This window comes from Heliangelus exortis, chromosome 1, assembly GCF_036169615.1.
Source record: "Heliangelus exortis chromosome 1, bHelExo1.hap1, whole genome shotgun sequence".
Lineage (NCBI taxonomy): Eukaryota > Metazoa > Chordata > Aves > Apodiformes > Trochilidae > Heliangelus > Heliangelus exortis.
The window spans coordinates 83,275,232-83,302,635 of NC_092422.1; the positions used below are offsets into that span (position 1 = coordinate 83,275,232).

Consider the following 27,404-nt stretch of genomic DNA (forward strand, 5'->3'; position numbering starts at 1 on the left):
CTCAAGAGATGTAAAACCAAGCTAAAAGAAAGTTTATTTTTAGCAGTACAAGCACATATATATGGGGAGAATTTTCTATAATACTTAAACTCTATGGTAGGAAGAAACTGAGATTCAGGTAGGCTGAGCATGACATGACCTGAGTTACTCATGTGGTCATTTCATATGAGTGTTAGCATATTGTCTGCACATGTGCTGCATCACTGCTTGTCCATCTGGGTGTAACATGATAGCACATCAGGGTTCTATGATAGTGTAATGTAGATTACCATCATGTTTCTTTGCATTTTCTTCTGCATGGAAGTCAACAGCTAATATAAATGACAAGTCATAACCAGTCCTGATAAAAATTGACGTGACGTGACGTGACGTGATGTGACATCCAGAAGGTCAGTGAGATTTTGGACTGACTATGCAGCTGGTATTATGGACTCACTCTCTAATTCTTTGAGCCTTTCTATTGTCTAAAATTCTGGATGCCAAGCCCTAAAATTTTTTTTATTTAAGACTGTATCTGGCTGGTGAGTAAGGTTGGATATGCCTAAATGTCAGAGACACCTACTTATGCTCTTGAAGTTTTCTGTGCATCTGTGGACAGGCATGCAAATTCTGAAAGTGCTGCATTGTGGGGCATATAAGCCATGCCAAAATTCTTAAGTCAAGAGCTCTATCACACACCATCCATGGAGCTTTGGTACAGGTTTATAGTGCTGTTTTTCATTATGTTTATGCAACGCCTTTCAGTTGCCTTCTCACAGTAGCAGTTTGCACTCCCTCTCACCTTCTGTAAACTCATCTCTACCTCCTGCAAAGAGGGCTGAAAGGCTGCAGGTGGGGACCACATCCCACCTAGCTTCTCTCTCCCTGTTGCAGTCTCTCCCAGTTTGATGGAGGTCCTTTTCTCACCAAGGCTCACACAGGGTCTGGCCTGCTCTGGAGTAAAAGTGAACTAAGCATCACACCTTTTCGCATTAGAAAGGAGAGAATGTGTGAAGCCCAAATTGGGCTCTGAGCAAATTACAGTCCAAGTAGAGGACATAGTCTCTTCCTTTTTATATATAATAACCTTCTTTTTCTGATAGTGCAAGAATTTAAGCTGATGCCTCTAAGCCGAGTGTGCTGATAGCTAGAGCAAGTATCTCTTATTGCAGCTCTGATTGAAATTACTTACATATACCACTCAAATGTTCTGCAGAACAGGGCCTGGAACTGCTCCAAACTCCAGACTCTGAAGTGACTCTATTTCTTCATCACCCGAAGTGCAAGCATGGAAAGAAACTGTCCCTGCATGGCAGAGACACACGAATTGCAGAAGGGTTTTGAGTAACAGATTTCAAACTGTATTACATCCAGCACAACATGGACATTGTCCAAACAGCTGAACGCTTCCTCTTGGTTGCAGTGTGGAGCACAGTAGTATACAAACAAATTTTTATTCTTCAGATTTGTTTCCAATACTCCATCTGGTTTAATATCTGGTACCAGTTCCATAAGTCTCAGAGTAGCTGCATGAATGTGTGTGGAAAGTAATTTTGAAATGTGTTGACTGTAACATGCCTAACCTGCATTTTTCAAGGACTGGCTGTATGCTCTGAACCACAAGGGTTTACCTTTCCTCCAGAACTGTTGAGCTGAGTTCTGAGATTTGATGATATGATATGGCTTGGCCTAGCAACATCTGTCAGGAATAAATGTTTGTACAATGTAATATTTGATGAATTGAAAGGTCATAAAATATTTATTTAAGCCACATAGGCTCTGAAGACTTGTAATTTAATTCAATTGGAGTGGCAGGGAACTTTTCACAGTTAACCCAGTCTCACCTGAGTTATAGAGAGATTCAGCTAATTTTCTGAAAATCCAGGGTTTGAGTGTGTTCAGATAAATTTTGAAGAAATAAATTCCCTACATTACTTGAGTCTTGAGTGACCAGAGAGAGATTTTGCCTTTAAGCTTGCTGCTTTTCACAACCTATAATTTTGTTCCTACAGTACAAGATAAAATAGCTTTTTTGTGTTTATTATCACATTAATTACCTCTTGTCCAGAAAATAAGTGCTGGTGGTTTTTTAGCTTCACTTCTTAGGAAAATCTCTTACTGTCTTTGTTGGTTTTTTTTTAATTTTCATGATGGGAGAACATGCCTGAAGAAATATCAGAAGAAAAAAGAAAGCAATGACTGCAAAAAGTAGCTTTTTAATAACCATTTCAGTTTTACTTTTATGCATCCTAACACTACTTGTTAGCTTTCTATGGTGCTACAATACACTAAGCAGAGATTTTCACGGAGCTGTTAATAGCACTATGCAAATTGTCAAATTTACTTTAGGTTCTTCTCTTCCATGGGTTTAAGATTTTGAGAAGGTCAAGGACTCCTCTGTGGTACTGAACTGTTACAGCTGTGCAAGTATTATACTCCACTGTCAGGGCATTCCATCCATCCATCCATCCATCCATCCATCCATCCATCCATCCATCCATCCCTGTGTAGTATCTTAATGCATAAACCCAAGCTTTTATTCATTTTAAATGGCAATTAAAAACAAACATTGAAAGTATTGCAATTAGGAGCCTCTAACTGGCAGCAGCTCTTGCTCTTTCTTGACCCTTAATTTGAAACAGATCAAGAAAATAATATTATTTTGATTTTTTCTCCTTCTGTAGTTCATCTCTGCAAATGTAGCACAGTAACAAGCTATAAAGTAGTTTTTCAGATGCTATTTTCTGTAGCAGAATTCATTAGCAGACAGTGCCATTGTTTATGAATTAGGAATTAAGTTGTTGGGGGTTGAGTTTGGGTAAAGGAGCACAAAATGGATGCTCTGACTTGGCCTTTCCTCTCAGTCACTCTCCTCCCCCATCATTATTTTCTTTTGCTTCTGACACTTCTGCCATGAGGCTTTGAGGATGCATATCTGTTTTCTAACTTAGTTTCTAATTTTTCTAATTTAGCCTATGAATGAAATATGCTCACTTATAGGGGGAGGAGGTCTGAACATTTGGAAAACGAACCTAAAGGCATTAAGAGGTGGACTGGGAGTTGTTGCATGAGAAAGATAAGGGGACTGGATGATGGTAACAGATGAGGAATTCAGTATCTTCAACATGAAGGGGAAAAAATACAAGGCTGTTTAATAATCTTTATAATGAAGTCTCTGTCTTGTGTTTCAAACGTACCAAGCATATATTGTATGTTGCAGTCATGTGGACAATGCTAAACGAAACACTGAGGAAGCCAAAATAAAAAAAAAAAAGAGGAGGAACAAATAATTTACGTTACCCAGCAAAACATTTCATATGTATAAGTCAGTGGATGTGCAATTGCTTACACTGTAATATTTCATTAGTTGAAAAATGATAAAATGCTTTTGAAAGGTGTGTGCCAGGCCCAAACCTGTAGTACTAGCAGAAAAAATTTCCCCTTGGAAAACAGTGGAAATTTGACCTGTTCCATACCATCGCAGCTGCATCTGTGAACCATGGCCTAGCATGACAGCTTGAAAGGCAAATGAATTCCTATTAAACTGAATATTAAGTGAGGTCAGGTAGTTCTGTCCATTACATTTTGGTGCCAGGTGTGTAAACTGTAATCTCTCATTTTCTTATGAGTTCCTCAAACAATGTATTTCCAATAGCGAAGCTTTACAGCAAGAGTATAAATCTCTGCTTGAACACAAAATATAAGCCCTTATTTGGAATTCTAGCTTCAGGGGAGTGGTGAGTCATTTGCCAACTGAAATTTTTAATCCTCTTTCATTTAGATATGGAAGACAGTATATTTTCCACCTCATCTCAGGAAACAATATCCTTGAGTTTATTGACACGAAGCAAAATTCTTCTGGGAATTCCAGGGAGAAGTATCACTTAGAAATGCAGTTTTCATCAACAGAGGCATAGAGTGTACCTTGAATGAAAGAAAAAACTGTGAGAAAACCTCCAAATATTTTTGTTACCTCTGAGTCTCACACTCCACACTGGTAACAAACAAGAACACATCTGTTCATCACTTCCCTCCAAACTGCCTAAAATGAGAGTAGGATCAACCTGCGAAGAGTTAGCTCAGCTGTGTCTATTAGGTTTCTCTGCTCAGCTGCAAGCAAGGTCAGCATTTTACTCTGTCCAGTCAGTCATATTCCTGTAGTCTCACTATTTAAAGAGTACTACCTCAGTCAAAATTGTTATCAGTCTCAACAGACTGAGCGTCACGGTTTAACACTGGCCCAGCAATTAAACCCAATGAGAGATGCTCTCTATTAATCCCCCTCCCCTCCCTGATAAAGAAAGGAGACAAAATAAGGGAGAGAGACTTATGGGCTGGAAACTAAACTACACAGCTTTAATGAAACAGTAATGATAAAAAGGAAAAATTACTGAATATATACAAATATACAGGAAAATTGATACCACGTTGCTCCCCCCTTTCCCCCAATAGCTCTCACGTCACCACCGAGGCTGCAGGGCAGCCCTGGGAAAGTCCAGGCTGGAATCCTGGAGTCAGCAGCAGTCAGGAGCTGGAGGAAGGAACACAGGGATTCAGGAGGGACCACGGGCAGATGGACAGACAGAATCCTCCCAGGATTGCTGAAGCAAACAGGGACAGGCAAAGAAGGGGAAGCAGGAAGGGGTTTGACCCTCATGATCCCTCAAATTTATACTGAGTATGACGTGTATGGGATGAAATACTCTGGTCAGTTTTGGTTATTTATCTTGTCTGCTCCTCCCTAAGGGAGGGTCTGCAGGTGTGACCTCTTTACTCCTTTTCTCCTTCCAGTGGGCAAAATGTTCCTCAGAACTGAGCAGTGTCCTTGGCTCTGCACACCCGTCTCTGGCTGTAACTATAAACATTGAATGTTATCAGTCCCAGAAGCAGACACTGACTGAGAAACGTGCTGTTAATTCCAGCAAGTGCAGCTGCTTGCAACAGGCTTTGCTGAAAGCAAAAGTGCAAGACAGAAAATTACCTTTATCCTGGCCCAAACCAGGACACTGAGCCAGCCTCATGGTGTTGCTTTTGGCTAGCCATGGAATAACAAGAATTTACAAGAATCATTACATAGCTTATTGACCCATTTACTAAGTGAACTGTTGGACTCCATTCTTGGGGATCATGAAATTACTCCATTTTTTATCTGTTAGACATTATGCCAACTGGTAAGAAACTTTCAGCATTTCTTACAGGATACATGCCAGGAATAACACCCCCAAGTCAAGACCCATCCTGGTCAATGAAGACTTTGATATTAAAGGCCACATTAATTATCTTATAGGTGAAATGGCCTTGAAAAATTGAAAAAAAAAGAAATTCTGCATGACACTGAAAAGGCTCTTTCCCTTCTCCGTCACTTTGAGTGCCTAAGATACAGTATTACTTAAGATTAATTGAACCATGAACATCTGTAGAGATATATTCTAGAACTAGCAGTCGATCTTTCTCTGTCTCTATCCTATACTTATTATTTATTGTGTAACATAGTTGCTTTTAATGTAATCTTTTAGTTTTCTTTGTCTTTTTGGTGATCTCACATGAACAATATAGTTACTGCTGTTTCAACAAGTGAATGTTAATGCCATATACAATTATATAATAAAAATGGTAGTTATGGTAAGCTGGGAATCAGTGAAAGATTGTGTGACCATACAGGGTCTGTACAGTAATTTATTCAGAGTGATGCCTCAGTGAAGGATGCAGTAGAAAAACATTTACTCATCCAAATATACTATATGCAAACTGACTGTTTTCTCCAGGCCAGCACCACACTGAGTTTGGATATGGACCATTCTCTTCAGATGTGGCTGGTTAACATAGCCTGTGGGGCCCAGGAGCTCTTTCAGCCCCTCTCCCTCTCTACCCCCTTTCCCTCTCTCCCAGGCCAGCTACACCAACCCATCTCTGTTTTGTGGCACCATTCACAATGTAGCACCCAGCTGGCACTTCCCTTCTGAGTCAAGGAACATGAAAGTTATTTATCCAGCCACCCAGCACATCACCTCTACTAGGAGGTAAGCAGTAGGGGTTTGTGAAGTTAGGTGTATGAAGTGATACACAGTGCTCTTGTCCCTTTCTCTTAACCAAACATCAGTTTGATGGAAATTCACAGTTCCTGTAGAGAACTAAACAAAGGTTCTCAGAGCTTAAATTTTGGAGGTGAATCAAAGATGTCCTCATTTCCTCTTACCCCTTGCAAACAGTGCTTTCCACTGTGTGATTTCACTTCTTTATTTAGTAATTTCAAAATTACCTATGTTTCCATTAACTTGTCAGCAGTGTAATTCATAACCTCTAGAAGTCTTAGCATGGATGTTTCTCTTTGCACATTTATACTCCTCAGAAATAAACACATTACATTTTTATTAGATCAATACCCTGTCAGATGCTGAGTGCTTTCCTTTTCAGATGAAAGTGGGAAGGAATGGAAGAGTCCAGTTCTTTCTGGTGACCTTCAAGACATTTTTAAATATAATATGGGTTATCAACTTTGGTCTTTTTCTGGATACAGTTGCCATTTTAATTTATAAAAATCTAAGCCTTGGTCAGCTTCCCTGTGAAAAATACTACCCTGTACTGACTGACTCAGGAACAGTTTCTGCTAATCTCCTGTTTACCTGCAGATGTGTACAAACATGAACAATTTCATTTTTCTGAGAAGTGGTCTGTCCAAGTTTCTGGTAGCAAATGGTGGTGCCCAATTAAAGTGGGCTTGCATAATTTATGAATTCAAAGAAAAGTCACTGCCGTGGTTACTGTAATGTTTGGGGAGACTCTCTCAACCCTGTTACAAAGGTTTTATCTTTTGCAAAGGCTGTTTTATTAGACCTGTTTCCTGCTGCTCTGAGGCTGGTCCAAGGGGCAGTACTTCTTGTGCCTCTGCACAGGTTATATGCACCAACCAGTTCAACCACCACCACAGGTTTGCTACAAGAAATGTCTGTGGAACAGATGAAGGCCTGGGATTCACTTGCAATGAACCAGCAGGCCCACTGCTAGGAGAAAGTAAGCTGATCCAAAATACACAGGCAGAGCAGATGTTCTTTGCTTGCTAGTGTACAAAATAGGATGGGATCCTGGGGCAGCACAGCTACAACACACTGGGCTACCTGTTACACAAATGAGAGTGAGGGTGCCCAGCTTGAAAGGTATTTGTCACCATAATGCAGAATTGTCAGAGGCACGTATCTGGAGTGCAGAAGGGCAGCTCTCCCATCAGGGAATGACAGCTCCACTCGGCAGTCTTGGCATAACCTAACAACAGGACTTGTGTACTGATGTACTTTCTGACTGAGACTAAATAGAGTGAAAGAATTTCTCACAGATGAAGGGTTTTTCACATGAATAATCCGTCTCCTACCTGTGCAGGGAGCACAGATGGAAGGAGAGCAGTATCTGTGCAGTGCTAATCTCTGACTCATTTGCAGCTGTCATAAACAGCTCCAGTGTCTGGCAGAGGAGCAGTTGTCACACAGGAGTTCCAAACAAGAATTTGGATCACAGAAAGGTGATCACTGATGCATCCATTTTGACCACTTCTCGGTAGGGTCTGTGTCCTCAGAATGGCTCAGTCATGCATGACGAGGCTGGTGATAATAATAATCACCATGTTAATAATGATAATAGTAAAGGAAAAAAGAAGAATTTTAGTCGTTTGCTCAAAAATCTGCTATAATGCAGGAAAAAAAGCACCTCTCCAAGCAAACTCTTCCAAGGTTTGTTTGTCACATAATTTGCAAATCATATTTTTACTGTTTTTAAACATACTTTTCAATTCATGCTCTTGAATTTGGGTGCAATTCTAGGGAGAGGTGCTTCAAATTAAATTGTTGGCTCTCTGTGTTCTGTGGTAACTAACTTTCTACTAGGCAGAAGTGAACGTGCAGCTGAGGTGCAGGTGCCCTCTGAAAATTGCAACACAGGAGTGCATCCCTGGGTACCTCAACTCTTCAGTGATGGGTCTCGTCCTCTTGAACAATTTCCTGCTTTCTTTGCTATTGATCTTTCAACTGAAGAGCACCTAAGCTCTCAGAAGGCAGGCTGATACCTCCTCAGTCATGTTGGTTCCTTGAACTGCTCTGCTCTTAGATCTGTACCTTGACATCCTTCCTGCTGCAGTTCTCCAGCAGCAGAGAGCAGGGGACTGTGCTTCCCTACTCTCTTCAAGTAAAGAGGTTGGGTGATCCCTGGTTTCCTTTCCAAGACCTAGGAGAGCCACCTTATTAGAACTAGGTGGGTGTATCCAGCCAGACCCTGGTGCAGCAGCTTAGTAGATGTTGGGGCCTGTCATGAACTCAGGGGAGATAGATAGGAAATAGGAACAAAGTTCAATCAGAGAAACTCATGTCTACCCTCTCCTTTGTCTCAGGATAGGGGGAACATGCAGAAAGGCCAAATGCTGTTTTTAACTTGAAACTCAATGTTTAGGTTAAGACACAGTGAACAGAGATGTTCATTGCATTTGACCAGCTGTGTAGCAGCACCAGCTGCTCTCAGCCATCCTCCTAGCTAGAGGAACAGTTGTGCTTCATCCTTTACTGCAACACTTAACTGGCACCACTGTCTGAAATCCTCACCTTCTGAAAGGTGAATTTGGTGGATCTAGTGCTGAACACTCCTGGCAAGTGAGACCTGTGGAAATTTTGCTCTCTGCCAGCGATAACAAAAGTGCTGTAATCTGATTCATCAGAAATAAATGCAGCCTTCAGTTGGTGAGAGCCATGAGTAGTGACCCACAAAACAGTACAGGTCTCACATCGCTGGTTCCATGCTGCTGGGGCAAAGGGCAAGCCTCAGAAGGTCCCAGATTTACAGGCAATACCAGTGGGATTTATAGTTGTCTGCTTCACTCAAGATTGCATTCAAGTGCCATTTTCCAAATGAACTGACACAATCATGTTAGTGGTTGTGCTGAGCCTACACACAGTGTCGTGTAGTTGTGTTAATATGGGATATTTGAGAAAGCTGCTCTCTGGAAAGTTCTGTGCGTTGTGCTGTTACAGTGTGAAATGAAACTGCATTAGCAACAGTATCAGTAGGGCTTCAGGGACTAGTCTGATTCCTTGAACAATCTTTTCAGGAGATTTAAACACTGGGGGGAGTTGTTTCTTTAAAAGGTGGGTGTATTTGACCCTGCTCATAAAGAAAGTGTACAGCTTTGCACTTGGAGCTGGGTTTCTCCCAGTGCTGCGGGAGAGGTTCATCAATCAAACTGGAACAGCACTGGAGGAAGGCAGACCTCTCTGTCTTTGTACCTGCTACTCTTCAGGTGTTAGTATCATCTAAAAGAAAAAAAACAAAAAAACAACATTGCCATGACACTGCACAGAAAGGTCCCTGAACAGCATCCTTCTGCTTGAGTCAGCTGTCCTGCTGAACACAGACGTGTATCTTTATTTCAACAGCATTTTTGAATATTATAACTAATTCACAAGCTCCCTCTACTGGGCTTCCAGCATAGAACTGTTGGGTTATTTGTAGACTGACCTATTTTTTCACCTTATTTTTTACACTTTCTACAGAATCAGAAAAAGTGCATGATCAAACTCATCTAAATGGCTTTTTAGTAGTGTGACACAGAGATTTGATGTGTTAGGTGCATATTACTTTTCTTTAATGTGCATTGAAAAGACTCCACAGTAATGTAAGTGTAGCTGTTACCTCATAGAAGTACTGATGCATCTATAAAAACATAATGATATTTGGCATTCAGGAATGCCTTCCATTGTTTACATAGAGAAAAAAAGCTCTAAAAAAATACTGGTCTTTTCAAAGAATTAAAAGCTTACAGTCCTTAAATATAATCCACAGAGTATGCAGTTTTATCTAACAGTGGTTTTCAAAAGGCAAATCATGAGCCCAGGTGTTTTTAGCAAGCATTCAGAGGAATGATGAAGTGCTGAAAATGTTATTGTAATGAGAGGCAAAGAAGAACTAGTCCTGCTTCCTTCTGCCTAATCTTCAAGGTCAAAATTTCTGTCTACAATTTTTGAAATATATATCTAGGGCCTAGCATTGTCATAGCCAATATACTATAAAATCTCCCTTAGTTTAATTAAAAGAAATTGTGAAATATTTTACGTCCAACTAAACCAACTCAGGTTAATAAAGACTTCTAACTACAAAAAAGGTCAATGTTCTGTGATTGTTGTAGGCATAGCACTTTCTTGCTCACTTGCTCACTTTCAATAGAGATTTACTGAACAAAGTACCTGCCTGAAATAATACACAAATTTGTGGTCTGCCTTAATGGGAGAAGGCATACTGTCTGCAGTGACACAAGAGAAAAATTGGGAGTCTTTAGAAACAATCACAGTGGCTTTTTTTACTTCAAGTGGGGCTCCAAAACACAGGCAGTACTACAAATACTAAGTATTATAGCACTGCTTAAGCACTGTGCTTGAAGTAAAAGGTATATGGGAATGTAGTTCTTACCACTGTGAAGAAGAACAGTCATTTAGCAGCACACAGCATCACTGGACAATGATTTAAACAGGAGATAAAAAACTCCCCCAGGAAATTGATACAGAAATTGCAGGGGAAATGTAGAATGTATGTATTCCAACTTCAGCCTAGTGTGGAGTCTAAAAGAAGATTTCTAATATGATAGTATAGACTCTGCTGTCTTTAAAAATACAAAAAGAGTTAGCTGAAATATTAAACCACCAGCAATATGTCTCAGTGTCAGTATTATTTAGGCTAAGTACTGCCACAATAAAGAATAATTCTACCCACTGCATTGCCTGCTCGTAAGAAATGACATTCAAGAAGTTTCTCAAAAAATGTAGCTATCTCAAGCGTGAAGGTTTTTTTGGGTAGCATATTCTTATATTGGCTTTATGCTTCATCAAAGTATCTGACAGCTTTCACCAGAGGACGTGATATCAATATGCAATTTATTCTTTCAAAGCCTTTGGGGTGATCAGTCTATTTCCTTGCCACTGCTAATTAAGCACGTTGCTTCAGTAATTCCCAGGGGCAAGGAGGCATTGCAAATACACTGAAATTAAAATTAACTTTGTAGAACCACAGCTACACAGTCTGGGATTATGATTAATGTAGTCAATGGTTGTATTTTGGTCCAAAGTTTTAGCTGTTTTTTAAGGATACTGTGAGGGAGCATAAAGAGACTAACCATAGCTTTTATTTCTTGTCAAGGTGAAAGGAACTGTAGGAGGTTTTAAGACAGTTTTGATTGATATTAAGCGTAGGAAGCTGATGAAAATCTTAAATGGGATTTCTGGTTATTTAGCCTTTGGAAGGTCACTCATAATGAAGGTAAGTGTGAGTTTCTGTTCCAGCCAGCGATTTCCTGGAATAGGAATCAAACACAAATCCTTCATACTTAAATGTTTTGGAAAACAAGCAGAAGAGTGTCTGTGGATTGAGTCATTTGGTAAGAGATATTTGGGGTCAGCACAAAATAATTTCTTATTTAGTTACTAGTTAGGACACATATCCCACCTGCATTAAGCATACAGGTCAGAGAGAACGTTGTTTTCAAGAAAACGGGTCATTTTCTTTTCCATTTTCTTTTGTCATGTGAAAGTGGGTCAGGACGGGTTGATTTCTATCATCTTTCCTAATAATGATTTAAAATAATATTTTTTCATCTGGCTTTGAATAGAATCATAGAATCATCAAGGTTGGAAAAGACCTTTAAGACCCATCGAGTCCAACCACCCATCCTACAACCCCTACCCACTAAATCATCCACTGTAGCTGTTCATCTGCCTGTATTTTGAACACCTCCAGGGATGGTGCCTCCCCCACCTCCCTGGGCAGCCTGTTCCAATGCCTCACCCCTCTTTCTGTGAAGAAGTTTTTCCTAGTATCCAACCTGAACCTACCCTGGCGGAGCTTTACCCTGTTTCCTCTTGTCCTATCACTGATCACCAGGGAGGAGAGGCCAACACCCACCTCACTACACCCTTCTTTCAGGTAATTGAGAGCAATGAGGTCTCCCCTCAGCCTCCTCCAGGCTGAACAGCCCCAGCTCCCTCAGTGTGTCCTCATAAGGCTTCTTCTCCAGACCCCTAACCAGCCTGGCTGCCCTTCTCTGCACCCTCTCCAGCCCCTCGATGCCCTTCCTATACTGCAGTGCCCAAAACCACACACAGTACTCAAGGTGTGGCCTCACTAAAACTGAATACAGGGACAGGATCACCTCCCTGGTCCTGCTGGACACAGTGTTCCTGATGCAGGCCAGAATGGAGTTGGCCTTCTTGGTACCCTGGGCACGCTGCTGGCTCATGTTCAGCTGGCTGTCAGTCAGCACCCCCAGGTCCCTCCCTGATGGGCAGCTCTCCAGACACTCCTCCCCAAGCCTGTAGCACCAATGGGGGTTGTGGCCAAAGTGTAGGACCCAAGATTTGGCCTTGTTGAAACTCATGCAGGTGGCCTCAGCCCATCAATGGATGGTCCTTCTGCAGAGCCTCCCTGCCCTCAGGCAGATGGACACTTCTACCCAATTTAGTGTCATCTACAAATAAACGGAGGGTGGGCTCTGTCCCCTCATCCCAATCATCAATAAAGATGTTAAACAGGAGTGGCCACAGCACTGAGCCCTGGGGAGCACCACTTGTAGCTGGCTGCCAGCTGGATTTAACTCTGTTCAGCACAACTCTTTGGACCAGCCTGTTTTTTATCCAGCAGAGCACGTGCACTTCCAAGCTTCTTACACTTACTTTATATTACAAAATGGTTAACAGTGCATTTCTTGCTAGCTGATACATTTATGCAGCTTTGAACAAGTCTAGATTTGGGTAGAAGTTTAAATCCATTTTAAATACACAATCAGCATTTAAAAACAGTCATTAATTCCATTTAAAAATTAAATGCTCTGAACATAAAAATAAGCTTAGCAAAATGGTTTGTATTGAAAGCCAGTTGGTTTATTAAGTATTACACACAGAAAAATAACTGATAATTATTCTTCTAATAGGCAGGTCTTAGCCTCCCACAATTACAACTAGAGGATCTTATCTTTAATGTTTATTTTTAAAGGGTTCCCTTACTAGGCCTTTTGCAAAGTATAGGATTTGGAGAACATGGTCCCAAACTGCAAGGCAATAAAATAGCAGCTCTGGAAAGAGTGCAATGGCTCACCATGTTTCTAATCTCCACATTTGCTTAGAATTTAAAAAGTTGCTTTAAATTAAGTGAAGCTAAAACAATTAATTTAAAAATGAATGGAAATGAGTGAGGTATCCAGATGTTAGTGGCTTCTTTACACCCACTGCAGTAACATTAAAGAACACTAACCAAGATCAGAAGCAGGTTGTTCTCCAGGTTGTACAAATACCATAGTTGTTTGAAGCAGCCATAATAAAATGCCTTGTTACCAGGGGGCAAGGTAAGATAGACAAACAAGATCTTTAGCCATTAGTTTAGCCTCAAGTTCTAAGTGACATTAATTGTCTGTAGCATCTTTTACACGACAAATGAGACAATATGGTTTAAAACAGATGTTTCCTCCATATTTAATGCTAATAGAATTTTAAACCTTGAATTAGTAATTGTAAATCGTGTGAGAATACAAATGGTAGTAAACCCACATGTATTCAGAAACATTTTAAAGACTTGATATCTTTAATATTCATTATCTTGATATCCCAGTTAGTTTTGGGATTACTATTTATTTTGTCAAGGCCATTTCTACAGCCTGTTTCATTTTTTTTTCATTTTGCCTTTTTCCTTTCTCAGTTCTCTTTTCATAAGTTCAAATCTATTTTTTGCAAAGCTGCAAATGTATTTTTGATATATTGTTTGCCATATAGTCTTTCACATAACACAACTGGGCAAAACACTTCTTCAACTGAAGTTTATTAATGACCTGGATATTGGTCAGTAGTGTACAGATGGGGCTGACACGGAGGAAATGGCAGGTGATTGCAGTGAATGGTTTATCATTAGAGCTGTGGTTGAGACCTGTAAAACCAATTCCTCATTGAATGCTTTAGGTTAGTAACTTGGAAAAGTTCATGTCTGGTGAAATGCATCATTTCTCAATCTTTCTTCTGACACAATTTAGATTAAGGCATTAGTCATACCTTAGGGCTGCATTAAGGGCAGTGTTGACCTGTTCATGATGATTAAGTCCCATTAACACAGCTATCCTATTTTCTCAGAAACCTTTCTGGTACTTCATTTTTTCTAGCATTTTCTTGAAGTAAGAATGCCTGATTCTTTTACTAATGTGTTTCTGATCCCACATATGTGGAATTGATTTTCAGTACAATTTAGCACCCGCTTCCTTGCTTCCCGTTTTTGATATTGTCTGGGAATAATCTGTCTAGCTCACTGCCTACCAATAAAGCCTGTAACATTTACTTCTTCTCTAGGTCTGTCATCCTGTGTCTTCTTCTAATGTCTCTTCCTGCAGTCTGGAGGTCATTGTTCTGCATCTTGTTGGTGCTTGTTGTCATCTTCCATCTGACCAAGGGGTCTCTGGGAATGAAAGGCAGGAGCTCTTAGTGGCTGTCATTTCACCCTGTCCGTGCAGCTAGGTTTGACTTCTTGACATTCTTTGACATTCACTTTCTTGAGGCAGGATATGAAACTCTGTGAGAAACATTATGTAAATGCACTTTTTAATGAAAGGAACTTCTTACTAATGATGTACATAACAGCATGCTCATAAGATGAAAGGCAGTGCTTTGTTTTGTGCAGTAGCAAAAAAGCAGAGCCCTGAAAAATGTCTAAAAAAAATTTTAATCGAGTTGATATTTGTTTTGATGTTTCTGCTTAGGTGCTGACCCCAGCACAAATAAAATCAATTTGCCTGGCCATACTAGAATCAGGAAAGCAGTATGCAGTGAAGAAGAGGAAACCATTCCCACTCATGTATTCCTACTATGGAACAGAGTATCTTGGTGAGTAAAACATGCCAACTACTTTGAAAATGATATTGTGTGTAGATGCTGAGCCAGTAGACACTTCAGAAATAAAATATATAAAACCTACAGTGTGGGTTTTCTCCTCACTGAGTTTGGACCACCCAACCTCCTAAAACTGGTAAGCTGGACTGAGCAGCTGGAGGGAAGGTTTGATGCTGCCAAGTGCTGGGGAAGGCAGGAGGTGGCTGTCAGCACAAGAGGAGCCGCAGGCAGCAACTTTGTCTCCTCTTCTTTCTGTCCTGGTAAATCTGCCTTTGGGAGATGATGGCAGCAAGAGGTGGAGTGCCCATGCCTGTATGGAAAAGGTTACCAGAGAGCATTGCCAGGGGATGTTATTTATAAGCTGATGTTGCCACACAGAGACTTGCAGAGTGGTTTTGTATGTAGCAGTGCAACTCAAGCATATGATCAGCTCCTACCCATCATGAGCAGCTTAGCTGGAGCTCATCTGAAGCAGTGGTGGAAGATCATTGTGCAGGTCCCTGATGAGGTCCTCAGGGCACAATACGATACTGGAGAAAGCATGGGATTGGTTTGAAGGTGCTGTTTTCTGGCAAGGGAGCAGAGGAGAAAGTTACAGAGTGATGTTGCTAGACAGACCCTGACAGCTACAGACAGTTCTTGCACTGAAATTCAGGTTTTAGCTGTCTGATGCTGTCAGTCAGTAACTGGAAATATAATTTATGGTCCAGTTTCAATTTGGGTTTGACAAAGACTTCAGTATAATGGTCCAGATTCAGTAACATGTCAGGAAGAATAATGTCTTGAAACAGAATCCGATTTAGGCTCAGTTTCACTTCACACACTGAGTTGCAGTCATATCAGGGTGAGAACAGAGAAAAAAATCATTCATATATTTGTGAAGCTAGGGGAACTGGAAATGAGAGAAGCAGTAACAAATCATAGTGTCGTACACCCAGAAAGCTTTTATTCCAAGCACTATTGTAATGCACATAAAGAAGATGAAAGAGCCATTCACCTGACAAATAAATTAGTCCCAAGGGAAAGTTGTTGTGAGATGTGAGGAGTGACAAGCCAGTCTCTAATTTGACTGTTCCTGTTCTTTACAGGTGCAGCACATGGGCTTTCCTCGATCCTTCAGATGTTGCTTTCCTATTATGAGTACCTGCAGCCAGCAGATCAGGAGCTTGTGTGGCAGAGTGTTGATTTTCTTATGGACCAAGAACAAAACAGCAACTGGCCCCCTGAGCTGGGAGAGACAATTGAGCGGGAGAATGAGCTTGTACACTGGTGTCATGGAGCTCCAGGTTCTTTTCCTGTTCCTATGAATAACCAGATGCTGATCATATTGCTTTCCCACGTTACGTGATTCCATATAAAATATAGTCTCAGGTTAAATTTGACCAATTTTGACATTTTATGAGATGCAGGCAAGCTATTTAGGCTTTTTCTTCCAGTTAAGAGTGTTTTATTTATTGCTGAAACAGCTGGAAGGATAGGCATACTTTCTGCTTAAAAGCATAACTGATAACAGTTAAAAAAATTATGGTGATCCTCAACTTTATGTTTTCTGCTCTTGCTCCCTTTCCTGACAAGACCTCAAAGAGTGATACAGCTGAGTCAAAAGAGACCATACACTGGACAGAGAAATAGTCCAGCATATTCTGGACAGAATAGGAAGAACACAGACACATCTGTGAGTTTTGGGAAGGATTTTAGAATCGCTTCTTTCCTCCCTCATCAGAATCAGTTATAGCTGCACTTACTACATGGATAATGCATAAATCTGACCAAAGTATTTTCATGTGAAGGGGAGTTTGTACTAACAAGAGGCATTTTTTTCTGAAAGTTATCCATATGAAACTGCTTTACAGAGAAAAATAAAGCCAATTCCTAGTTTGTGTTCATGAGGTAAGGTTGATGTCTGTCAGTTCAGAATCCAATCCTATATTCTAGAAATTTTGGCACACAAGGCTGTTTATTGAAATTGCTTTTTTACCCCCAGGCAGAATTCTCTGACTAACTCGTGATATTGACTTCCTAACATGAACCTAGAAGTTTGCAGAAAAATTTACTTTTACTAAAGAATGGCCGTGAGCATTAATGCATTGCCTTTAAAGGTATTCTATTCAAATTACAAAAAGTACGTTGTAATTAGCATCCCTTAAATGGGCTTTCTGCTCATGCATTATATTTTCTTGGTATGATTATAGAACAAACTTCTTGCTCCCACACTGTAAGGGAGTGAAAACAGCTTTTGTCTACCAATCTTTTTAAGAGGAAAAAATTGCTTCTCCACATGTCATATGCATTTTTTTAAGGTTACCATGAACTGAGTTGGGTAGTGCTCCATTGAAGATGATAATTAATTTCATTGAATCCCCTCTAAAAATAAGCCAAATAAATTTTTTTCTTTTTTTTTTTTTTTTTTTTTTTTTCTTTTCTTTTTTTCTTTTTTTTTTTTTTTTTCCTTTAGCAGAAGTTAGCATGAGTAGCTGTTTATACCTAGAATAAAGTACCATGGGCCTGGCTGGGAGAAAAAAATTTTTCTCATTCAGTAAAACACTGTATCTGTTGCCAATGTCAGAAGTTCTCTTGCCCACCCTTGTGTTCCTGTCAATGTAAATTGTTGAGGCGAATGGGTGATAGAAACCAATAGAACACAGCTCTTAAAATTTCAAAGGCAACATGACTACCGTTTTAAATTGATAAAAGACTGGGAATGTTAAAGTAAACACTGAAATTCAGGAATGCACTGGAAAGATTGAAAGTGGTATTGTCACAGGGAGTGATTAAGTTCATTTTACCATATGCTTTTTCAGCATACTAAATGCTTTCCCCTCTGTGTGTAGCATATAGCTCTGTAATACTGACATGATTAGAGCACGAGACTGCAGCTTTTCAGTGTATTAACCTTTGTTTTCTTGTATGTTTCACAAAACCCTTGGCCTGCTTCTTACCAAGGACAATTTCCCTGCTATTTCCCTAGGCATTGCCTATCTGTTTGCCAAAGCTTACCTGGTTTCCAAGAAGCCTCAGTATCTGGACACTTGCATCCGCTGCGGGGAGCTGACTTGGCAGAAAGGCCTCTTGAAGAAGGGACCTGGAATATGCCACGGAGTGGCTGGCAGTGCTTATGTGTTCCTGCTGCTCTACAGGCTCACTGGAAACTCAAAATACATATACAGGGCACAAAGGTTAGCATTCCTAACTTTATGGATTACAAGTAAAACCAGAAAGCTTCAGGGACAGAATAAAAAACAGAAAAAAAAAAAAAAACCCAGAAAGCTTTCAGAGGATTTATCACTATCCATTATTACTAAGCATGGAAACTAAACAAAGGACCTGCTTTCCTGCTGTTATTTTACTGGATTTAATTTATCATTCCCAGCTGTTTGACATTGTGCTGTTTAGATTAGTTAGCTGGGTTAATTCAGTTTTGTCCTGATGCAAGCAAATAGATCCCACTGAAAATTCTGTCACAGGGCTGCAATTTTTTTAAATTTTATTTCTGCAATTTAATATAAATGTTTGAAAAGAAAGCTTTCAATATTTGTTACTGAATAATGAGAAGTGATACAGTATGACTTATTTTCAGCCATTTGCTTTTAAGTGAGAACATTTTATTTGTTATTTCAGCATTACAGAATTTGTTGTATCAATGGAAAACATTGCTTGCATCCTGTTGAAATAGCAACCAAGAGAAAAGTTATCTTTATTTAATAATATGTCTCACAGAAATCAGAAAAAGTTTATTTCTCTCAAAGAAGCATAACACATGTATGGTTTGCAAAGGTTCATCTTTTCTAGAGCTCATGGAACTCAGATTATCAAGGAAATTGCAGAGTGTAAAATTTCTACATAAAGTTAAATAATAAACAGAAACTTTTTTAAAATCATTGAACATTATTTAAACAATTCTTTCAAACAATAAATAAATACACATAAGGGGACACCAAATAATAACAAACTCTCTTTTTTTTTTTTTTTTTCCCTGTTTTGTAGGTTTGCAGAGTTCTTATTTACAGAAGAATTTAAGGCTGGTTCCCGGGCATTAGAAAGTGTATATAGTCTGTATGAAGGCTTCTCGGGAACTGTGTGTTTCCTGACTGATTTGCTGCAACCCAACCAAGCTGAGTTTCCTCTCTTCAGTGTCTTTGTCTAGAGAGTAACCTTCTCCGGGGCCACATCCCAGTGGTGATGTGAGGGCACTGCAGTTTCACTTATTTGTCAAGAGAGGCTTTTTACAAAAGAAGCCATTGTTACCACTAATGCTAGCCTTAATGTAGCCGGGAGTCAGGTGAAAAGGAAAATACACTGGGACTTTGGGAGGGAAGCGTGTCGTTTTAAAAAAAAAAAAAAAAAAAAAAAAAAGGGTCAGTGAAAAAAAAATTGGGGGAATCATTGAATCTGATGGGGTAGATACTTAGCTGTAATAAGAAGCAAAATCTAATTATTCAAGTGAGACAGAAAGGGGCATTATCAAACTTTTAATTTAGTGGTTACACAGGAGAAACAAAAGGCAAGCTAGAATTACAGGGACATGCAGAGAAGAAACAGTAATGCATCTAGTAGCTTTTAAAAAGACCTGCAAAACCAAGTCTTTGTGCAGTGATGCACTTATTGGGAGGGATGCCATAGACACGTCACTACACTGCACAAAGGCAAAATCTGGGATTTTTTAACCAAAGTCACATCTGCTAGCTCTGGTAACATGTATTAGAGATAACTGCATCTTGGAGCTCATTCCTGTTCATATGCATATGATGATAGCTGTGTAGATAGCCATATATTCAGTCTGCAGGTTCATGGGTTTGTTTCATCTGGTGGAGTTTCATGTGAGTAAACGAGAACTGAATCTCACCCTTCCTTTCAGAGCTCAGTCCCTGGCAAGGAGCTGGTCTCCTCATGATTTACTGTAACCATGTCACTTCTTGTCAATACTTTCCCTGTCACAGGGAAGATTAAGTGGAGCCATAGAGAAGACTTGGATCAAAAAGTTCTCTAGCAAAGATACTGCAGGCAGATGCTTTCTTCATGGTACAGCATTACTGGATAAGTATTGTTCAGTGACACAAAAGCTTCCTTTAAAAATTCATTACCTGTAGCAGCATTTCTGAACAATAGATTACATATTTCAGATAATGGAAAATCTATTTTCCTTGATGAATTGTTCACTTCAAACCCTGAAAACTAAATGCAAACCTTAGATGGCATACTATTCTTAAGACAAAACTGATAACAAAACTCAAAAATGTTTCTTTTCCTGGTTAACAAATCAGTGTGTATGCCCAAATAATTTGTAGCTGTAGAAGTAAATGGGTTGTTTAACACTAGTTGCACTAGCACTTAAAGTTGCAATTATATGCTGGTTTTTATTAATTATATATATGATGTGGTACTTGAAAGATAAAGAAAATGCTAATGTGGATTTATACTAAAATATATTACCATCTATTTATTTTTTATTTATATGGAAAAATGTAATGCAATGATCTTTAAAGACAGATTGGGTATGTCAAAAATTGCAGTTAGGGTAAAAAGGCTGACCTACAGGCACTGCCAAACAATGCAGTCTCTCTTTCTGCATTCTCAGCTGAAGGAGATTACAATTTCTTTAGTTCTAATGCCTAATGGATTAAAATTCCCATTTAATTTCAATGGCCTTGATCAGGCTGCCAGTTGGAACCAGGTCTTGCAATCCTTCTGCATTTTCATATTTTCATAATAAGCCCATTCCTACTCTTGCCACTCTGTTATTTTAATGAGATAGCTTGATCAGCTAGAGATTAGGATTTCTGCTATTTTGTTTTGCACTGTTCCACTGTAATTAATTACTTAATCACAAAAGTAGCCATATTTCATTGGTGAATAAAGCAATGCAGTCCTGGATCAGTTTTTCAGGAATTCAGGGGGTATATTGGTGAATGGAAATGTTAAAATTCAACATACAGTTGTTACATGTTTATTATTTCTCAGCTAAAAGGTCTTTTAAGAAAGCCATTATTGACACTTACTTTCTTACTCTGTGCAGGGAGATGTGTACACATAGGAGTATGTATTTCACAGGGAGGAACACACGTTGAGGCTAAATCAGAAATTTGATGGAGATGTGCATGTGCTCTGCCTAGCCAGCTTGAAATGCTCCTTATCAATGAAAGTCATTTATCAATAGTGAAGATCCAGAGTCTATTGGAATTCTTCTCTAGTTGCTTCCTGTAATGTGGGTGTCCTATATATTTCATAACTGGAACCTTTTTTAACAAATAGTTAAGGAAGGTAAAATTTGGCCTATCCACTTTTTCCCCTGTGGTCAATAGCATTTCAGTCTCAGTTTTTACTCTAGGTTAATGTCACTCAGATAAAACATATAAGTAACAGCTATTTAGATAGCTATTGGAACTGTATTCTGTCTTGTATGACAGAGAAATAGGTTCTGCTATGATCTAGACTTAAGCTGTTGCAATCCCACATTTATTGTAAATCTTTTTATTTAGAAATGCAAACATTAAACAAAAATGCCTAGTGTTTTGATAACTAAACCATCAAAAAAATCCGAACTCCAAACCTAAGCCTTAACAGAATCTACATAAATGAGAATAGTAATCACAACCTTTCAATTTTGTCCCCAGTGCCTACTTTTTAATTATCAGTGGGCCACAACATTTAATTGTTTCCAGTTAGATATTACTCAGGAGATGCTTGAAGAAAATCTCTGCCAAAACCTCAATAAATCTAGAGCACAACAAGTGAGTACAGTAATGTAGATCCTGACCATGTCATGAATTCTGATATTGTAACAGTTGTCACTTTTATATTAAACATTACCATAATAGCAATAGAGAAAATAACTCAATTTTATTATGCTTAACTTCCAGTGGTCATGTTTGCATTTCTCTTTTAATGTAATTCTTCATAAATGGCAGGAAATATACATTAAGAGTTTGGTATCAGTTTTCTACTGTTTATCTCTCTGTCTCTTTGTAGAATTCCTTATTTTTTACATTCAGAGGAGACTGATCTGCTCATGTACAGCACCCACAAAACAAATCTTCTGCCTCTGCAACTATTCTCCATATATATGAAGCCATGTGTTTGGCTTCATTTTATACTAATCCTGTGAGAAAGAAAATAGTGGTTTGAGTCAGAGTTAGTTCATTCATCAATGAGAGCAGCCATGCAACCACCCAGTTTTCAAAATCTAGATCTCAAACATCTCTCTGCAAGTGTGCAAGTTTGGCATTGACCAGGGCAAGGGCAGCATGCTAACTTTGTTTACTGACTCTTCAGACCAGTCTCTTGGGATACATTTTGTAAAATTTTGGCACATAATTATTTATGTGTTTCATCAGATGCTTGAGCTCATTGGTAGAGATCTGTGGGTTATCTAACCTGACCTAACTGGGTTAAGGTGGCTACTAGACAGGCTGTAGTCACAGCTTCTGAACACAGTGTAAATATACTCCAGGGCTCTTCTGAAAATGCCACTTATTAAATGAGCAGGGTTTTTTCCTTCTTTTCTCTCCTCTAAATTATCCATCTTCCTTTTTTCCCGTAACATATATAATGTTACGTACATGCTGTTGCAACCTTTATTTGTTGCTTTTAAGACACTGACAGGAAGCAACCTGAGCAGAGCCATCATCACTTTTCAGTGTATTAAAAAAAATAAGGTCTTTTGTGTTCCCTCCTTACTGCTTCAGAAAATCGATCATGTAACCTTTGCTAGACATTCCCAGCAGGATGCTGTCTCCTCCTGCTCCTGAATAGGGCCCTAATAGACTGACAAAGTGTATTCCTGAAGAGACTCTGCCATGGTGCTGTGGCAAGACTGTGTTACCAGAAACTTGAGAAGCCTCTTTCAAAATATAAACCACAACTTACTCTGTCACATTTGCACATTAGTTTCTTGACTGTGTTTAGCTTATAAAATGTAGGCAATAGGAATTTAAGTGATATTATAGTATTTCTGATTATGCTGTTAAAGCTAAGGGGATGCATTGTGGGGGTATCAGTGCTTATTTGTGATGTGCCTGTGTTTGGTGCTGCTTGTGAGTAAATCTGTAGAGTAGAAATCAGTTTAAGGATCTATATACTATTCATGACTTTAGGTAGGTCATCCCTAGATCGTTGTCACAGAATAATTATGAGAGAAACTAGATCTGTAATGTCCAGGTTTAGTGATCTCAGGATACATAGAGCCATATGCAATATGCTTCATCAACAGCACAACTCTTAACAAATGTCCTCATTTTTTTTTTCTGCTACTCACAACTTCTCAGCAAAATAACATTTTCTTTTTGTACCATGGCTTTCATTACCTGCTTTGTTTGCATCAGTTTCCCAGCCTTTCTTTCCCAACCTATGAATAACTTCAGAAGACTTAAGCAGCAGCCCCAGGCCTTTCGTTCTTGACAGTAAGATTGATTAATTTTGCCTAGGAGGGGTGTTCCACTTATTTGCATTGCATTATTTTACACTCCCAGGTGGTCTGTACTCACTGGCTCTGCCATTTCCCACCTGCTAAGCAAAAGTCTTTGTACTGGATAACAACTGCCATTGATGTTTTACATTGTTAAATAAAACAAAAACAGACTTTCCAGGGAGCATATTCACTTCTCCAGTATTTCAATTCTATTAAGACAATCAAAACGAGATGAAATGGCTAAATGTCCCAAAATACACATTTAAATAGTTCTGAGAAATGAATGTAAGTAAAGTGGACACCCTTCCTCCTGTGGAGTTAAGTTATGCCAATTTGATGTTCTAATTATAATCTTATGGACATTTAGAGAATCGGATAAGAATATTGGTGAGTTTTTAAAATACTGGGGAAAAAAACCCAAATCTTGGTATCTGATGTATTTAAAAACATATATGTGCAAAATGTGCAAATGAAAACTCTCATAAGCAATCAGATTTTTGTACTTACATTGTTATCTGCATATACAGTGACAGCACCTGCCAAGATATTGCATGCTTATGCATACAGTGACCTGTTGGAGCATATGCAAGCATATTGAGATTGTATCCCTGTTCCTTGGACCTGTAAGATCCATGGACAGAATGTATCTGAGACCTGCCAAGTAAATCTCAGGTGCAGTGATCTCCTACATACCTTGAATATTGACTGGCATGAGTGAATCTATAGGAAGGTAAGTGTATCAGGAATAAGAATTGTCCTGAATTTTCCCATGAAAAAAGTTAGTTGTTGGCTAACAGCACAGTCTAGGTTGCTCTGAGAAGACATTTCAATTTATGTGAAAATGTCCTGGACTAAGTAGTAATCAGCAGAGAGCTATACTGAAAACAAGTAACAAAATGACCAAAAATCACAGCACTGGGGAACAATGTACTTCAAAGCCATAAGCCAAGAATGCTCAGGGCCCACAAAACAATACAGCAATTTAGGGATGTGAATAGGCATTTTCCAAGAGAATAGCACAGTTTGCTTCAATGCACAGATCGTGGTACAGAGTGCACTGTGTATGCTTTAGCTGCCTCAGACAGTGCTTAAGCATGATTACAGCAAAGCCATCAGATGCTGAAAAAGTCTGCCTGTGAAGGAGTTTGATGTAGGTGAACCTACTGGCTGCTCTTATCATTTAGTGGAATAGAAGTGATGTACAGTATCAGTGTTCAAGCAGTTTAAAAAAAAGATCCAAGAAGCCAATATGGACCAACTTTTTGACCTGCCTTTGAGTTATTAAAACTCCTGACTAACTTGGACTGTCATTGATACCAGTGTTGGTCCTCTACCCTGCATATTTAAACTTATGCATCATGCTCTGAAAAAAATCAATTTATAAATAGCTATCTGCTTCAAAATACATAAGGCCATACTTATTTTTAATACTTACAAGGAAGCCCCTTGATTTTGTTCACTGAATGATTCAAAGTAAAGATAAAGGTATTTAGGTCAAGTACAGTAATACCAACTGGAATGGCAGAAAATTAATTTTTAAAATTCATTTTGCATAGTGGTATAATGATACTTGAATAAAAGTAAAAAAGATATCTTATAATGCAGTGATATTCAGCAATAGTATATATTCATCAAATGTTTTTTTAGAAAGAAAATTTGATGTGGAAGCCCTGAAATCAATTGTATCCCACAGTGAACAGAAAACAAATTGTATTCAAACATTTATTTCTACTTCATATAGAAGAGAAAGGCTGTCTGACCAGAAATGGAACTCCACTTCTGCCTTCACTACCATGACCACAGATGAAAGATTTCCTTTAACAGGGGACTGATTTGGCATTTGGCCTCTTGCACTCATTTTTAAGGGCCCGATATGCCGCCTGCTGATGTCAGTGGTGAATCTCCACCTAATTTTAAGCATTCAAGGTTAAGTCCTTTTACTGGTGTGAAACTGCATCATTCTGGGCCCCAAGCCTGCAAGCTTTCCTATAGGCATAGGTGCCATGGTATTACTAAGGTTTGTTTCTACAGTAAGAGGAAAAGACATGTTTGCATAGGCAGGGCCCTGTTTGATTGTAGCACTATTTCCATCTTCCCTCAGTATGTCTCCAATACACATGAATGCCAATATCAATAAAAAGTACAGGGAACTTCAATGTCATTACTAACAAAGGGTGTAATTTCATGTCTAGTTTGTGCTGGTGACACTTGATTATTCAATATATTCCAACATACAGTGTTCATTTCTTGAGTACATGCCACTGGTTCCTCAGTGTAATAGCCATTCACAGCCATAATGTGGTACAGGCCCTATAGAATCAAGACTGATTTCATTCTTTAGAAATGCACCTTATCGTTTAAAAGCAGGACCCCTGCCTTCTGATGTTTTAAACACTGTGATCTTTCAGAATGTGTTTATTGTATTAGTTTTGTATTGTAGATTATGATAGAAACTAGATTTTATAGCTTTTTAAAAGCAGTGACAATTCTAAGCTTCATAGTAGCAGAACAAACTGTGTATATCCATATTATGACTATTAAAGTTGTGATTATATTTTGCCTTAAGTAAAAGCCCAACCTTAAACACTGTGATTTTGCATTGGATTGCTTATTTCCATACTTACCTTTCAGAGTGATGGCAACTTTTCCTTATGGAGCAGTCAGGATGAGGGGTTCAAAAAGCTTTTCAGTGGTACCATGTCATCAAAAGTAAAATAATACACCTGAAAACTAGATGAAACATCCAGGCTGCATGTAGCTATTAGGTAAAACAATCTCAGAGTGGTTTCCCAAGAGGTAAGAGAAGACGGGTTGCTTTTGGCCTGTAGGTTAAAGTTAGCCACTTAGTTTTTTATTTTCATCCTGCTTAAATCCTAGTAAGTGTGGCCTTCTCTCTCTCCAGAAATACTCTTCCATTCCCAGTGAACAGCATTAGAGCATTAAGTTCACCCAGGACAGCCTGTATAAAGCTTCCAGACTTTCCATTTTAAGTAGAGCTCAGAGCTGAGCTGAGAGTTGTCCCTGCACAGAGAGCACTGATAAATGGCAACAGAAATGGCCCAAACTGGCATCTTTATAAACCTATTAGCAACCTAAGTTGCATTAAATAGTAGCAGACATAAAGAAATAGCCATTTATATTTTCCCTCTAATAGTATCTGAACCTCCATCTCTTGCCTCTCCTGTTATACTGTGTCACAGTTTAGCCCCAGCCCTACACAGCAGCTCACTTAGCCCCACCCCCAGTGGGATCAGGGAGATAACCAGAAAAGCAAAAGCGAGGAAATTTGTGGGTTGAGATAAAGACAGTTTAGCAGGTCAAGCAAAAAGCTGTGCTCAAACAAGCAAGGCAAAGCAAGGAATTCATTCACTACTTCCCATCATCAGGCAGGTGCTCAGCCATTCCCAGGAGAGCAGGGCTCCATCACATAATTATTACTTGGTAAGAAAAACACCATCGCTCAAAACTTTCTTGCCTTCCTCCTTCCCCCAGCTTTATTGCTGAGAACTAGGTCCTAATGGTCTGGGATATCCCTTTGGCCAGTTGGGCTCAGCTGTCCCAGCTGTGTGCCCTTCCAATTTCTTGTGCACCTGCAGCTTTCTTGCTGCTGGGGAGGTGTGAGAAGCTGAGAAGACCTTGAACGTGTGTGAGCATTGCTCAGCAATAACAAAAACATCCCACACTGTTTCCACCACAAATCCAAAACACAGCCCTGTAGGAGGGCTGTGAGGAGGTACTATGAGGAAAATTATCCCAGCCAAAACCAGCAGGTACTGCTGACAGGATCTCAGATCCCTAGCTAATCTCCACATGCAGATCTGGGAACATATGCAGTTATCTGGGAACAGACAGAAATAAGATACATCAAGGGAGGCATCAGAGCCAGCTGAGCACGAACCAACTCTATCTGCACCAAGAGAAGGAGAGAAGTGGTGGTGATTGTAGACACCTGTGCAGGATACAGGTACCACCTGCCAAGCTGACATGGTACCTCTGGAGCTTTGATTTTTTGCCAGGTGCTTAGATTCAGGCTGTTGTTGAGAGACTGCAAAGACTTGCCTTCAGGTTAATGCTTTTTTCTGCTCATCCATCAGTGATGCAGCCAGGATGTGCATATCCAGAATGGCTCCAGAGCT

The 27,404-nt window shown here is 39.4% G+C and overlaps 1 protein-coding gene across 1 annotated transcript in view; it reads left to right on the forward strand.

Annotated features, from left to right (window-relative positions):
* The window catches only part of LANCL3 (LanC like family member 3), a 44,360-nt gene extending 18,503 nt beyond the window's left edge, over nt 1-25,857 (forward strand). The window contains exons 2-5 of the mRNA XM_071750729.1: nt 14,735-14,858; nt 15,953-16,150; nt 17,833-18,040; nt 18,849-25,857. Of these exons, the coding sequence (XP_071606830.1) occupies nt 14,735-14,858; nt 15,953-16,150; nt 17,833-18,040; nt 18,849-19,008 (690 nt within the window). The 3' untranslated portion in view covers nt 19,009-25,857. The remainder of the gene's footprint in view (nt 1-14,734; nt 14,859-15,952; nt 16,151-17,832; nt 18,041-18,848) is intronic.
* Nucleotides 25,858-27,404: the final 1,547 nt, after the last annotated feature.